This window comes from Lissotriton vulgaris, chromosome 6, assembly GCF_964263255.1.
Source record: "Lissotriton vulgaris chromosome 6, aLisVul1.2, whole genome shotgun sequence".
NCBI classification, from domain to species: domain Eukaryota; kingdom Metazoa; phylum Chordata; class Amphibia; order Caudata; family Salamandridae; genus Lissotriton; species Lissotriton vulgaris.
The window spans coordinates 1,475,667,033-1,475,680,883 of record NC_141694.1 but is presented as its reverse complement, the minus strand read 5'-3'; the positions used below and the strand labels follow the sequence as shown (position 1 = coordinate 1,475,680,883).

General features: G+C 46.1%; 1 protein-coding gene across 4 annotated transcripts in view; it reads right to left on the bottom strand.

Moving 5' to 3' along the window:
• Nucleotides 1-13,851, bottom strand: part of VPS54 (VPS54 subunit of GARP complex) — a 599,465-nt gene that overhangs the window by 228,156 nt on the left and 357,458 nt on the right. For all 4 annotated transcript variants that reach the window (XM_086927614.1, XM_086927616.1, XM_086927615.1 and 1 more), the window contains exon 16: nt 11,990-12,102. In XM_086927614.1, coding sequence (XP_086783740.1) covers nt 11,990-12,102 — 113 coding nt within the window. The remainder of the gene's footprint in view (nt 1-11,989; nt 12,103-13,851) is intronic.

Below are 13,851 nucleotides of genomic sequence, written 5' to 3'. Positions count from 1 at the left end.
GCCAGTTGGGCTAACTAGCCTAAATGAAAATAAAAAAAGGTTTTGACAGACCAATCAAGATTCAGCCAAACATAGGACCTAATTACGATGTTGGTACGACCGCCACCGACAGGTAGTCAATGGCGCTCCCACCGACATACAGGCAATCGGTCCGACCGCCACATTTAGATGCAGGCGGTCGGGGGAAAGACCTCAGCCTCTGATGGGATCCATAATACCATTGGAGTGGCGGTCGGAATCCTATCCCTTCAAGGGAGGCGGCCCCTGCACAGGCACTGCCGTAGGGATTAGGATGTCCCTTTCCAACTGCCTTTTCATGTGCAATCTGTTTTAGGTTCCTCTTACTACGTGGTCTCAACTGAACCACTGTATGCTGTAGTCCGCTCAAGACGGCTACTTTTTCCACAGTGGTCACGCTGACCACTCAATACCAGCAAGTTGTTGCCCTGTATCACAGATACTACGCACTCCTGAGTTCATTCACCATTTTTGGAAGTGTTACACAATGAGAACCATGTCGCTCAAAACACCAAAGCGTTAGACAAAGAAGAAGCTGGACGTACGTTCAAATCGGATTTGTCACATTGAGCAAGGGTCCGCAAACAAAATTAGTAAGATTAATCTGAAGCACTACCAGAATAACATTAACAACCTCGGGAGGAAGATCAAAGAAAACTAGCTGCTGTTGCTCAATCTCAATGCATGGAGCCGCAGATTGAAGAGCCCTGGGTGCAAGATTCTGTCCTCTTGCAGGAACAGATCATCCCGAAGCAGTAGCTTGATCAGAGGACTGATATTCTGGGTATCACACCCTCTTGGCACAATCCGGAGACACTAGTTTGACTTGTGCTAGGTAGGCCTTGATCTTTTTCAGAACTCGATCCAGGTGGAGTAGAGGTGGGAAAGCATATGGGAGTTCTGAGCGCCACTGTAGGCGGAATGTGTCTCAAAGAAGCTGTCTTTGGAACTCAAGCATTCAAAAACATTGACATTGGGAGTTCTCTGTGGTGGCCAGCATATCAAGCCTTGTTAAACCCCATTGCAAGAAAAAGCCCTACGCCACCTCCAGGTGTAACTGCCATTCAAGATCCGATAGGCGTGGCAACTGACTTCATCTGCCCTAGCATTTAGAGATTTCCACCAGGTAGTTAACAACCAGAGAAATGCCCTGGCGAGCCAGCCACTTCCAGAGGCGCAAGCCTCCTATCACAGGACCCAAGACTAAATTTAAGCCTGTTTGTTGCAGTACCACGTGTCTGAGGTGTTGTCTGTGAGAAGATGCAGCAGCCTTTCTTTTATGGCTGCTGCTTCTTCAATGCCAATTGGATTGCCTGCAACTCCAACAATTTGACGTGGAGGAGGGTACCCACTAGAGACCAGAGTACTCTGATCTCAAACTCTCCCAGATGACCTTCCAAGCCCAGTAGTGATTCATCCATCACCAATGTCAGGGTCACAGCCGTCAGGGTGAGGAGTCTGCCGCTAGCCCAATCGTGGTCTACCGGCCACAACTGACGATCTTTGTAGTCTCATCCAAAACCTGGACGGAACCAGATAGGTTTCTCTGGTGCTGTGCCCACTGGGACTTTATATCTTCTGCATAGCTCTCATGTGCCATCTGGCATGATGGACTAGCAGGATGAAGGAGGTTAATAGTCCCAGCAGCCTCAACATCATCCTCGCTGAGATCCAAGAAAGGGGCTGAAACATTAGGATCATTGCCCGCTCTAGTGAAAAGGCACATTATCCATGATGGCGCTGTTGAAGGCCTGCATCTGTGAAGGAGTTATGTGTGACTTTGGCACATTGGTAGAAAACCCCAGCAATGTAAGCATGGCCGCAGCCATCTGGAGGTGGTCTACGACTGCCTGGGGGTGAGCATGTTATCAACAGCCAATCACCGAGGTCCAGGAAGATGGCACATCTGACCCCCCAAAGTGCACTGCTACCGCCGTCATTACTTTTGTGAACACTGATGAAGCCAAAACGGATTACCTCAAAATGATAGTCCTTCTGCGCCATTATGAACCACAGATAACGCCTGTGGGACTGACGATAGGAATATAGAAATAAGTGCTATGTGGGTCCAAGGCTACTATCCAGTCTCCAGGATCCAGGGCAGACAATACTTGGGCCAGCGTGAAGATCTTGATTTTCTCCTTCTGCAATAAGGTATTTCAGAGGGTAAGGATCTAAAACAGGATGAAGATCTCCATCCTTCTTTGGCACAATGAAGTAGCAGAAATACCACGGAGTTCCTACTTTTGAGCCTGGAACCCTCTTTATGGCCCCTGCTGGCTAAACGGGCCTGAACCTCCTGCTGCAAAATGGATAAGTGATTCTCACTCACCCGCGCTGTTGGGGGTGGAAGCTCTAGGCTCTTTCCTCTTCATGGTTTGCCACCAGCTTGTGGGGCCTCTCAAACCTTCATCCTCATTGAGTTGCCCTAGAGGGTCCTAGCTGTAGCTCCTAAATTGCTCAGGATCACATTCTCTGTTGGCGCCACCAATTTAACGACCCCTGAATTCCAGGGGATTCCACAACTCAAGCGATTCTGCAGGGGCCCATCATTCTCCCCGTGTAGCACAGCCTGAATCCTTGTCATGCTCTACCATATAGTGCCTTGCTGTAAGTCAGCGCACTAGGCACCCTGGATGGCCCCTCGCTTTACAGGGATCTGGGCTCAATCGTCCAGAGGCCTCACTGAAAATGTAGCCTGTGCATCACCCAGGGTTGCACAGCGGCTTACCAGAGGACTGTACTGGCTTAGTAGGGGTTGAGGTAATCTATGTTTCCACCAGGCACATCCTAGCTGCTGCTCGCCCTGTTCCTCTGGGCTCTCGCCGTCGGTTTTTGGGGGCCCCACACCACAGCAAGCAAGGTGCTCAACTTCTCAGATGATTTCAAAGGAAGGGGATGGGCCAACCGGGCCTGGGTGGATAGAGAGGTCTCCTTCCAACTGCGTAGCTGGGACACCACAACCTGCACTATTCCCTTGCCGTTTGTTACACCGACTCGAGGCTTGCAACTGATGAATGGCTCACTTGGCAGGTTCGGAAAGGGCCCTAAACTCCTGTCTGCACGTCTGGGGAACCGTGCTTTGCCCAATGGCCCAGGATGGCGATGGATGTAGTCACCAGATAACCAAACAGCTGCGGTGGGGACTGGAGCCCCCCCTGAGTGAAGCACCCAGTGCCATCTTGGGCTTAGCCATGTCATCTTGTCTAGTATTTTAACACTGATGTTTACTAAGGAGATCAGACGGTAAGGAGGGCATAATGTAGGGTCTTTACTCAATTTGGCTTTTACAGAGACATTTGCTTCAGCCACAGATACTGTGATTTTATTGTCTTCAATAATCTCAATAAAAAGTGTTGGCAATCAAGGGAGTAACTGGGTTGCACATCTTTTACAAAAGGATGCAATGAAACTGTCCTAGCCTAGTTCCTTTGGTGTTTTATAACCCCTATTATCTTCTTCTCTGAAACGGGATCCGTCACGGACTCAGCGAAGTGTTCAGGTAGTTGCTTCAAAACATACCTCACAGGGAGGTATGTTTTGAAGCATAAAAAATCTGCTAATAGATGTGAAAAGCTTTTTATGTGTCAGTTGTTAGTACCATCTTAAATCTTGCTTATGCACCTATGTGTCTGGAGCACCCTCAATTTGTGTGCCAGCAGTCTACCTAGTTTTTTTGCCCCCTTCATGGAAGCATGTTTGTTTCCAAATTAATATGTAGTGGGTTAGTGTGAAAAGTAGTCCCTGAATTGTAGTTAGTTTCCTCCAATTCTTCTTGTAGGGAATTTGACATATAGTGTTGTTCCAACTCCTTTTTTCAGGATAAACTCAGGCATGCTCCTCGGATGAATGCTTTAATGCATCTCACATTACTTTTTTCCCCATTCCACGTATCACTGATTGTTAGGTACTTTTTATTTTTCTTCGTATTTTCTTGTAGGACCAATAGATTATCAACAGATTATCTGTATGGTGTTTCAAAGCTACTATGTCCCTTGAAATAGTTGTTCAGCCAAATTAGGGTAATTAGAACAAGGCCAGGGTCCTTAAAGTGTTTCAGGCCCTATCAAGTGGTAGTCTAGTATGGCTAATTTGCTGAGAAAATAGTGGGAGTAATCAGTCATCAGAGTGCGTTGCCAGAGCCAATCATTATAAGACTCACAGCTTTGAGCCATGTTTTCTCTTATTGTGACAGTTCTGGGGCTCTCCCTGCTCTCTGTTATGACATACCTAAAGGGGCATTCACAACAATGTTGAGGTCACTCCCATTCAGCAATGAAGCAGTTACAAATTCAGCTATTTCACGCAGTTTATGATACATTTTTCCTCATCAAGTTTAGGCGCATACATAGCTGGTAGTGTAATGGGGCTGCCCTCCCACATTCCATTGACTACCACCCATCTCTCAGCCTTGTCTGCCTTTGTGTGGTGTTTGATAAATGCTCTTCTGGAATTTAGGAATATAGTAATCGTGTTTCTCTTGCGGTGGGCCAAGGCATGATATTGGAAATATTGTGACTTCAATCCACACAGGTCTAATTTGAGTAGGAGAATTCCTGCAAGAAACATACATTAGCGCCCGTATCTGGCAAACCTTTTAGTATGTTCACCCTTTTGGAGGCGAGGGGCTCTTAAGGCATCTAACATTATTTCAGAGTGTGAGGCAACATTATTAAAAGTTTGGTGTGAAAGGGCACCACACAAAGTGCTATTTTTGCCTGTGGTGGTTGTTACTTGAGGTTGTTTCTGTTGCAAAGAGGTTGGCTTTCACGCCCCACCATTCTGCCCTTCAAACATCCCAAGTAGAAACAGTAACCAACAACGTTAAACGTGAACCTATTAAGTTCCATGGGAAACCAATTATCCCTGTGTGCATGAGGGTTCATTTCCAGTAAAGAGTACGATAAGCTCTACTGATATCCCAAAGTTATAGATAGTAGCAGTAATTGGTCTTGTTGACTTTCCCAGAACACCAACCTCCTGCCCAGCACCTTCCCACCTCGTAAGTATATTGCTGTCAAGCCCCAAGCCCTCACTATTAGGAGGAGGATATGCAAGAAGTGAGGTGTCTCTTATCTGGTCAGAGAAGGTCTAATCAGTCAATTCTCAGCTCTGCTTTATCAACTTCATCTTCAGAGATGCTGCAATACCATGCAACACGTTTTCTTAGCTTGCTTTAGTTTTACTTGGTCTGAGCAATGGGTTCTGTGTTGGCGTGTTCCCGGCCTCGATTGACCCCTGACTGATTGTATCTCTTTCTGATTTGGCAGTGGGTCATCATCTTTTTCACCTTCATTCAGGCCTGAGATAGTCTCAACTTCCTTGACAGATTCTGTGGTTCATGTTTTGCCTTTCAGTTCAAGATCCCCTATGTTTATTTAACAACTCTGGCTTTTAGAAAGTCTGCACTTCGTTTGAAGGATTTCCTTTTAGGCAAAGTTATTGGGAAGAGGTTTTGGAAGTTGTACACCATTGAAAGAGTTTGAACCGGAGTAGAATGAATGATTGAGTGAATGACAAGATTTGTTAAATGCACAGCTACTCAAAAAGGGCGTCCCTGCGCTAAACCGGAGAGTAGGAAAACAAAGGGAGGAAAAAAGGAAGATAGAATGTAAAGAGCCACATCTTGAGTTTCCTTCTGAAAAGAGCCTCTTCTTCCATTTGTTGCAATTCTACCGGGAGCCTATTCCAGGCCTGAGGTCCCAGATATGAGAAAGATCTGCCCCCTGATTTGGTAAGGTGGATCCTAGGAATTGGGCCCACTTTGGACATACTTGCTACTTTGATTGTGCAGTGGTAGATGTCACCCTGTACAAAAGGCAGTAAAGAGCCAGCTCCCATCAGAAGGTGAATAGCAATGAAGACGCCCGTGAGGTAAACCAGCAAATCAGCATAGGCAATTTCTCGAGGTATAAAAGGGTCAGAATCAGTTTTCTAGATCTTCTCATTTTTCTAGAAGGAAAATGTATTGTTCCTCAAATTGAGTGTGCGGTCACAATCCTCAAATTGTTCATTAAGGTTAGTATCCAACTCGCTGACAACAGTCCACATATCACTGATATCTCTTTTTATGTTATTCTGAACGGACCTCCTTAATTTCATCTTTAAGTTCATGAAGTGCCTGTAGCAGGAAGTCCTTAATATGGTTGAATAACTTGGGATCCACTAGGATCCTGGATTGTGCCTCTTTTCTGGTCCTAGATCCACAGCATCACTGTTCATCTTGTGGGCTGATCGTTGTTGTAGGAGGTCTTTAAGTTTGGTCTTTGATATTGGAGTCCTTTCTATGCACTTCTCCAGTCATGATGTCTGTTTTGCAAAGGAGGGATCTGTCTAAGCGGTACTCTGCTTGCGATGTTTTGGGGAGTTCCACAAAAGGTATGCTTCTGTTGACAGCTTTATTTTTACACTGCTCAGAAGGAATGTTGAAAGGGTCCCCAAAAGACCCACTCCCTGCATTACCAAAGAGCCCCCTCATGAGTGCTGCGCTTTGAGTTTCAACAAGCAGACAGTATATGCGTCGATCTTTTTGTCCACTGGGGGTTGGGGTGCAGAGTTTGAGTTGCAAGATAATCCACGGCCTCCTGAGTGTCAATTGGATATTTCCCTCACTGCCAGGGCCTTTGGAAGACACTTAAGGGTGTTAAGGACTGTTACTTGTCCATCCTGGAGGACAGGGGATTGGCCCTGCCCTTGGTAAAGTGGGTTGGAGGGTTGTACTCCCCTGTGCCGCTTACCATAATGTGTCTCACTGTCTGACACATATTGAAGGCATTTCCTATGTTTCAGTTTCCCAGTATAACTAGAAGACTGTCTGGTGTCCTCCTGAGGACCTTTCTTGCTGTGTGAGTGATCCCAGTCTGATGGCCTAGGCAGAGAACCGTCAGCGACCCTTCTCAGATGCTCCCAGGGGCTCAAGTGGTGCCCTCTTGGGAGTCTGCTCTGCTAAGTGCGTGTTTGCAGCCCAATGCTCTTGGTGGTGCCCCTCCACAACAGGCTGTGGCGAAGCATAACCTGCACTCTGGGTGAGTATATTTATTAATTGAAGGGTTCAGTTAAAAATGGTTGTCTAAATAGACTGGGGCAGCCCAATGCTGCCCTCCCAGTACGCCTTACTCAGCAGTCGCTTGAGCTATACGTTTCAGAGTGAGCAGTCACCACCGCCTCCACCTTTGGTATGTGTGATTGTCCTTCAGATTTATGCATTTCTAGGTCGAGCTGTGGGGAGGTCCCCTCCCTCTAATGAGCATTTTATGGAGCACAGGCTTTGGGTCTGGGCTTATGTCTTTCTCTGCTGGCAGGTCCCTCACCAGCCATGCAAGGTGGGCTCCAGTTAAAGGGCAGGCCTAACATGTTCCAGGCCACCCTACCTAACAGGCAGGTCTCCTCAGTCTGGCAGAACGTGGACCTGGCTCCCCTCCACCACTGTGGTCTTCTGCTACTGACAGATAGCCTCGGGTGCAACGCTAGGCCTGCTGTGAGTGCCGTCTTGGCACTCCTCAGAGTGAATGTCATGGGCTATCTCAGTGCACTTGTTTCTTTAGCAATGTCTGCAGGATTGGGATCTGCCCTTCCCTGTCTGAGCCTCAAGGTAGTCAGTGATAAATGCAGGGCCAATGAAGGCTTGCTGTAGATAAATAATAAGAGACTGAGTGTCAGATCGGGCAGCTCTGGATCAGGTGCCCTCCATCTTGTGTGCTTGGCCACACGTACATACAAATTAAAATTACACCCCTGATTCTCAATTGAGACTTTAGAGTATTGAGGTAGCTTGTAACTCTGGCACACAGGGACACTGGAAACACCCTTCTAAACAGACTTCCTATGGTGGCCCGTGCCTCCTTAGTGCTGTGCATCAATCTGCTCCCTTCTTTGTTAAGGGAAGCAGAACAATAACTAAATAGCTTTGTGTGTGAATCCATTGCCCTGGCTAACTACAGCACCTTGTAGTGCTATCAAGGTCGACTGCATCACATTCACATACTTATTTATTTATTTATTTATTTTTAAAGTTTTATATAGCGCGAACAAGATCTTCGCAGATATCAGAGCGCTTTACATAGAAGGGTACATGAGGGAACATAGTCAAACAAGTAAATCAAGCTTTACCTAGAAGGGTACATGAGGGAACATAGTCAAACAAGTAAATCAAGCTTTACATAGAAGGGTACATGAGGGAACATAGTCAAACAAGTAAATCAAGCTTTACATAGAAGGGTGCATGAGGGAACATAGTCAAACAAGTAAATCAAGCTTTACATAGAAGGGTACATGAGGGAACATAGTCAAACAAGTAAATCAAGCTTTACATAGAAGGGTACATGAGCTTATAATCACGTACCATCAGAAGCAGAGGTCATCTTTCACAGGTAACGGCTTGGGTTAAGAGGAAAATATTCTTAAGCACGCTTTAGCTTTGCTTTGAAAATTAGAAAAGCTTTACCAGAGAATTTTTGCTTTGCACCGTTTACTCTTTCCTTCCTCAGGGTGCTGAAAACACTCTTTTCCAGTTAAGACGAACACAGACTGACCAAATTCTACTAATCTAACCTCAAAAATGATGTCTGCATTCCAACTACACCAGAATTATTTTTTTCTCTGCATTTCTTTTGTAGGAAAGTAGGATCTGCTTGTGTGGTTACCCCAACTTTTTGCCTGGTGCTAAGCTGTTACTGACTAGTCTAACTGGGATCCTGCTAATCAGGACCCCAGCCTATCCGCTTTCTCCCTTAAATTGGTATGTTCAGTACTTGGGTACATCCCACATTGGATAATGGGGTACCCTTATCAGTCCCTAGTATATGGTACTACGGTACCCAGGGCATAGGTACCCCAGAGGTCCCCCATGGGCTGAAGCATGCATTATGCCACCCATGGGAGACCATTCAAAATGGAACTACAGGCCTACCATTGCAGCCTGTATAAGCTGGTGCTACCACCACTTACTAAAGATATAGATTTCCTATATCTGGGGGGTCAATGCACTTAAAACATATGTCACCCCTATAGTAGGTCTTATCAATCCTAAAGGCAGAGTGCTTGGTTCTAAGTGTGTGCCTGAGCAGGACACCCCTACAGCCTATAGAGTCCATTCTCCCAGGTAGTAAGTGAAGCAGCCATATACTATATAGAAGGGCACCGCATAATTATGCAATGTCCATCTCGAAACCGGCTGCTACGAATCCTATGACGTTTGGTATCAAACATGTTGGAATCATTCCCCCCACACCGTAAACAGTGTGGCAGGTATGATTACAAGCACTGGAAGAGCCCTCCGTTAGGCTCTCAGTGCTCCTGGTACCATAGTGCCTTCCTGACCCGGACAGAACAAAATGATTGCTGCTGACCAGCGACACGATTCTGCCCTCCTGCTGCTGAGCCAAGCTCGAGCATAGGAAGGCTGAACAATAGGCATCCTGTCACAGGGAGGTGTGACTACCTCCTAGACAAGATTTAGTGTATTGGGGCAGGGTGGGTGCGCTTGCCAGTGCCACTCTGTCTGCATGAGGTGCACATTTGGTGACCCTATGCATAGTCCAGTTCAAACCAGCTCTGGGAGCCGTTGGCTCCCGTTCTGGCGTGAAACTGGACAAAGGACATGGGAGTAACCTCCCCTCTGACCAGATTCTCCCTTCAGAGGGTCTCCTGCATTGTCCCAACCATTTCCTTAGGGTACTTAAGGGCTTACCTGTGGGTTGGTCCCTAGATCCGTGGTGGGACAAAATTCAGATCAAAGCAAACAAATGGAGATGATGGACGGAGTCCTGAAACTTTGCAGACACTCACCCCCAGTCACAGATCTGGGTTGAATCCATCATCGTTCTTTAACTCACTTTGCCACCTCAATTCAGACTCAGCCATACGCAAATCAGTCTTGACATTGTGCATCATGGGAACATTTCAGCCTGAACTGCCAAGCTAGGTCTTCCCTGACCCAGAAACAAGCATCCTAGGACTAGTTTCTGGGTAACACACCTCATCAACCAGGCAAGCTTGAATCCAGTAGAAAAATGAGTAAGGGACCCATGTATGGCAACCCTGCCAACTTAGGGCGAACAAAGCAAACACAAGGAGATGATGGACAGAGTTCTGAAACTCTGCAGATTCAGATCAGACACCACTTCTTTTTCTACCATCTCAGCTCTCTGGACTTCACTGGACTTTGTTTGGGTTTGACTCCGTCTCCCTTCCAGTCTGCTGCATTGTCTGTGCACCACATAGGAACCATCCAAAGCCTGTGGGCATTCAAGACACCTGAAGGAATCTTCCTTGGAGTGAAGGAGTCACTCCCCTGCATTCGTAAGCACTGCAACTAAGTCGACCGATCTGCTGATCCTGAGCTCCTCGAACACCGTGAGGTTCTGCAACACAGGTGGTGATTTATCACAGCTCCCGAGGCCTGGCCTGCCCTCTCACCAAGTTTGAGGCCAGTATCCCTCGTGGGGGTTGCAATAACCGAACCACTGTACCCCGCGCCAACTTGCAGTTGCAAACGCTTGTTGGCTTCCTTCCAAGAAGATCTTCAGGCTCCAAGTAGCCCCAACTTCGAGCACCTCCTGTGACCAGAATCTTCAGCCACACCACATCGTGTGCATTGTGGCCTGCATTTTTTGGTGATTTGCTTGAGGTTCTTTCACAACTCCAGTGTCTCCAGCCTGTGGGTCCAATTGAGGGTCACCTTTGTTTCTTTTGGGCTCCCCTGATTGTCCGGGGCCTGCCCTGACTCCCCTGCTTGTGGTGAGTCCCCTGAGTCTTGCTGGTTTCGACATTGCACCTTCTTCGACTTTTGCGTTGATTGCATTTGCCAGGGCTTGTTGGTGCTCCCGCCGGACATCGACGTCTCAGCACTCGACATTCGACGCGGAACAGCTCATGCATGGCTCCTGGTCTTCCTCAGCATCTCCTGGTCTTCCTCAGCGTCTCCTGGTCTTCCTCAGCGTCGCCTGGTCCTCACAGCTGCAGAGTCAAGGTCCCCCATCCTACAACACCCGACATTGGAGGGCATTCGTCTTTCAAGTCTCCAGGTCACTCCTGAGTGACAGACTCTGAACCCTCTGCTTGCAGGTATCTTTCATCTCGAATCCACCTTTGTATTCCACCGGACACTTTCTCCTTCTTCAGCAGCAGCAGCACTTTCCTGAAGTCCTACATTGGGTTCGACTGTGGTTTCCGACACAACTTCAAACCTATGCACCGGGCTTTCCTGTTGTAGGTACCCATGGATATCTAACTGGGTATTCATGGGTGGGGTGGCTCTCCAACCTTCTGTCTTCCACGGGTTTCTTCAGGGTCCACTGGGAAGGGTCCTTAATCTTTAAAAATAAAACCGCGACTTTCCTGTAGAGTTATACAGAGCACGCGGTTGTGTTCCCACACAGCACACACTTTCTGTTGGGTCCCTATCTACTCCCCTTGGGTGGTTCCTTGGGTACCCAGCACTTTTACATCCTCTCGACACTGTCTTGACTGGAGTCGTGGTTCTTATACCACTTTCTTAGTATATGGTTTGGTCCCCCCTGGGGCCCACTGTGTATTCTGTGCTATTTACTGTGTTTCTTTGCAAAGTACTGGGTGCATTGTCATCCGGGTAGGAGATTTCTAAATGTGTTAGAGAGTGTATTATAATAAATACATATTTTTATAAATATCTTGTGTGGTTCTTTTTCACTTAATCTATACTAGAAGATTGCATTCTGGTAAAATAAGCTGCTTTACACTCCTTCTGGACTAAGCTTGAAGGCTGCTCTCCACAGGTACCACTTAGAGAGCTTTCTAAGGTTGTCTAAGAGCTCTTAAATCACCATAAGGGTTGTCTAGACTGGTGCAAGGTGCCAACTTACATTAGTGGACATCATATATCAGGCCAGCTTCTCACAAGGTTAACCTTTGAACATAGCTATGCTGTCCATTTAGTTAAATAGGCGGTACAAATATCTCAGTAAAATAAATCAAATAGGAAAGAGACACTCACCTCCTGTTTTTTTCTCAGGCAACAAGATTTTTCCATCTGTTATAGAATCAACTAAATCCTGAAACTCTGCAGGGACATCAGCTTGTTTCCAACGCTCATTATCTAACAGCAGGCTTTTAGAGGAAAAATAAAAAAATAAGTTTATTAAAAGTGTACTCAGTTTTGGAAAACATTACAGATCTGGTCTGTGTGAATACTCTTAACATCCGTGTTTTAGAAAACATTCAAACTTTCTCTTCATCGTCAAATGTGAAACTTGAAAATAACATCTTAAACATAGTACACATGGCCATTTACCAATCGATAACGGTGCCCGTGTTGTGCTATGTTCACCTTTCAGTTACTACAAGGGACAAGAAAACATTTAAGATGCATAAAAGTGAAATGCCATAGCACACCATAATGTTAATACACTGCTAGATAATATTCATAGCATGAGATGTAGTTGGACAATCTCCCTCTTACCATATTGTGCCGTGTTTAATAAACCCTGTCCGCTTGCTCAAAAGTTTCCAATCCACCTATTTCTATGGGTGGCAACAGGGAGAAAGCAGGGAGTAGGGTGAAGAAAGTGAAACAAAATGGGTAGTCCAATTTCTTTATTTCCCAACTCCCCAACTGAGCGAAGCTTACCATGACAGTCCCAAACAGCACAACTTTATATCCACAAATCAAGAAACTTGAGGAAACCAATAGTGGTTTTTTTCTCATTTCAATATAAAGCCCCTTCTGGTGAATCTTCAAAATCTTCTTGACCACCATTAATCACCTTGGCATATGTACCATTTCCCCTGAGGTGATTATTCATTGGCCAGCCTCAAGTCTAGTCACCACAAGTCATAAGGAACCTTCCCGCATCATTCTAAAGTTAGATTCCTTAGACCTATCTGAGATCTGCTCAATCACCAGAGAGATGCAAAAAGAAGAACTGAAGGACGGATGCTGAACAATGTCAAACATTCACCCCTAGTCAGAGATCTGAGCTTAAATCCATCACTTTTTTGCTCACCATGCCATTCAAGTTTGGACCCAGCAATTAGCAAATCCGTCTTGACCTGGCTCCCTATGGGAACAGTCAAGCCCAAAATGTCAGGCTAGGTCCTCCCTGGACCGGAAACAAGCATCCTAGGACCTGTTTTGGAATATCACCCCTCATCAGCAAGGATAGCTTGAATCCAGTGGCATGATGAGCCCAGGACCCACGTCTGGTCATACCCGTCCTTCTTGGGGTGACAAATGCAAAAAGAACAATTGATGGACACACTGCTAAACAATGTCAAACACCCAACATCAGTCAGCGATTTGGGCCTAAATCCATTGATTTTTTGCTCACCACACCATTCCAGTTTGGACCCAGCTATATGCTAATCAGTCTTGACCTTGCTTCCCATAGGAACAGTTGAGCCCGAACTGATCAGCTCATCATGATGCAACTTCTCACCCTCCACTTTTGAATTTGAAAATATGTTTTTTTAATACAGGAATAAAATCTGTTTGAAAGAATAGGGGAGTAAATAGATATGGGAACAATGTAGGGCCACTTTGTACATTTACAAATCCAAAGTGTCACACTGGTGATGAGGGAGGGACATAACCTCTAGCTCCTCCGAGAGCGTGTAAGCCAGGGCATCTGCTAAAGAGAGATGCATGCTACTAGATGATCCACAAAGCAACACTGCTTTGTCGGATCTTTTTTTTCCACTCGACCAAATATCCAAGTTGAACTGCTTGAAGGTAAGTCTGTACATGAGGGAATGCCATCCTCCCTTGCAAACAGGTCTGTAGAATATTATTGCAGCCAGTCTTGTTGCCCTCCTCCACTAAATATATTTATCCTTGACTGAAGTTGATCATGTTAGGTG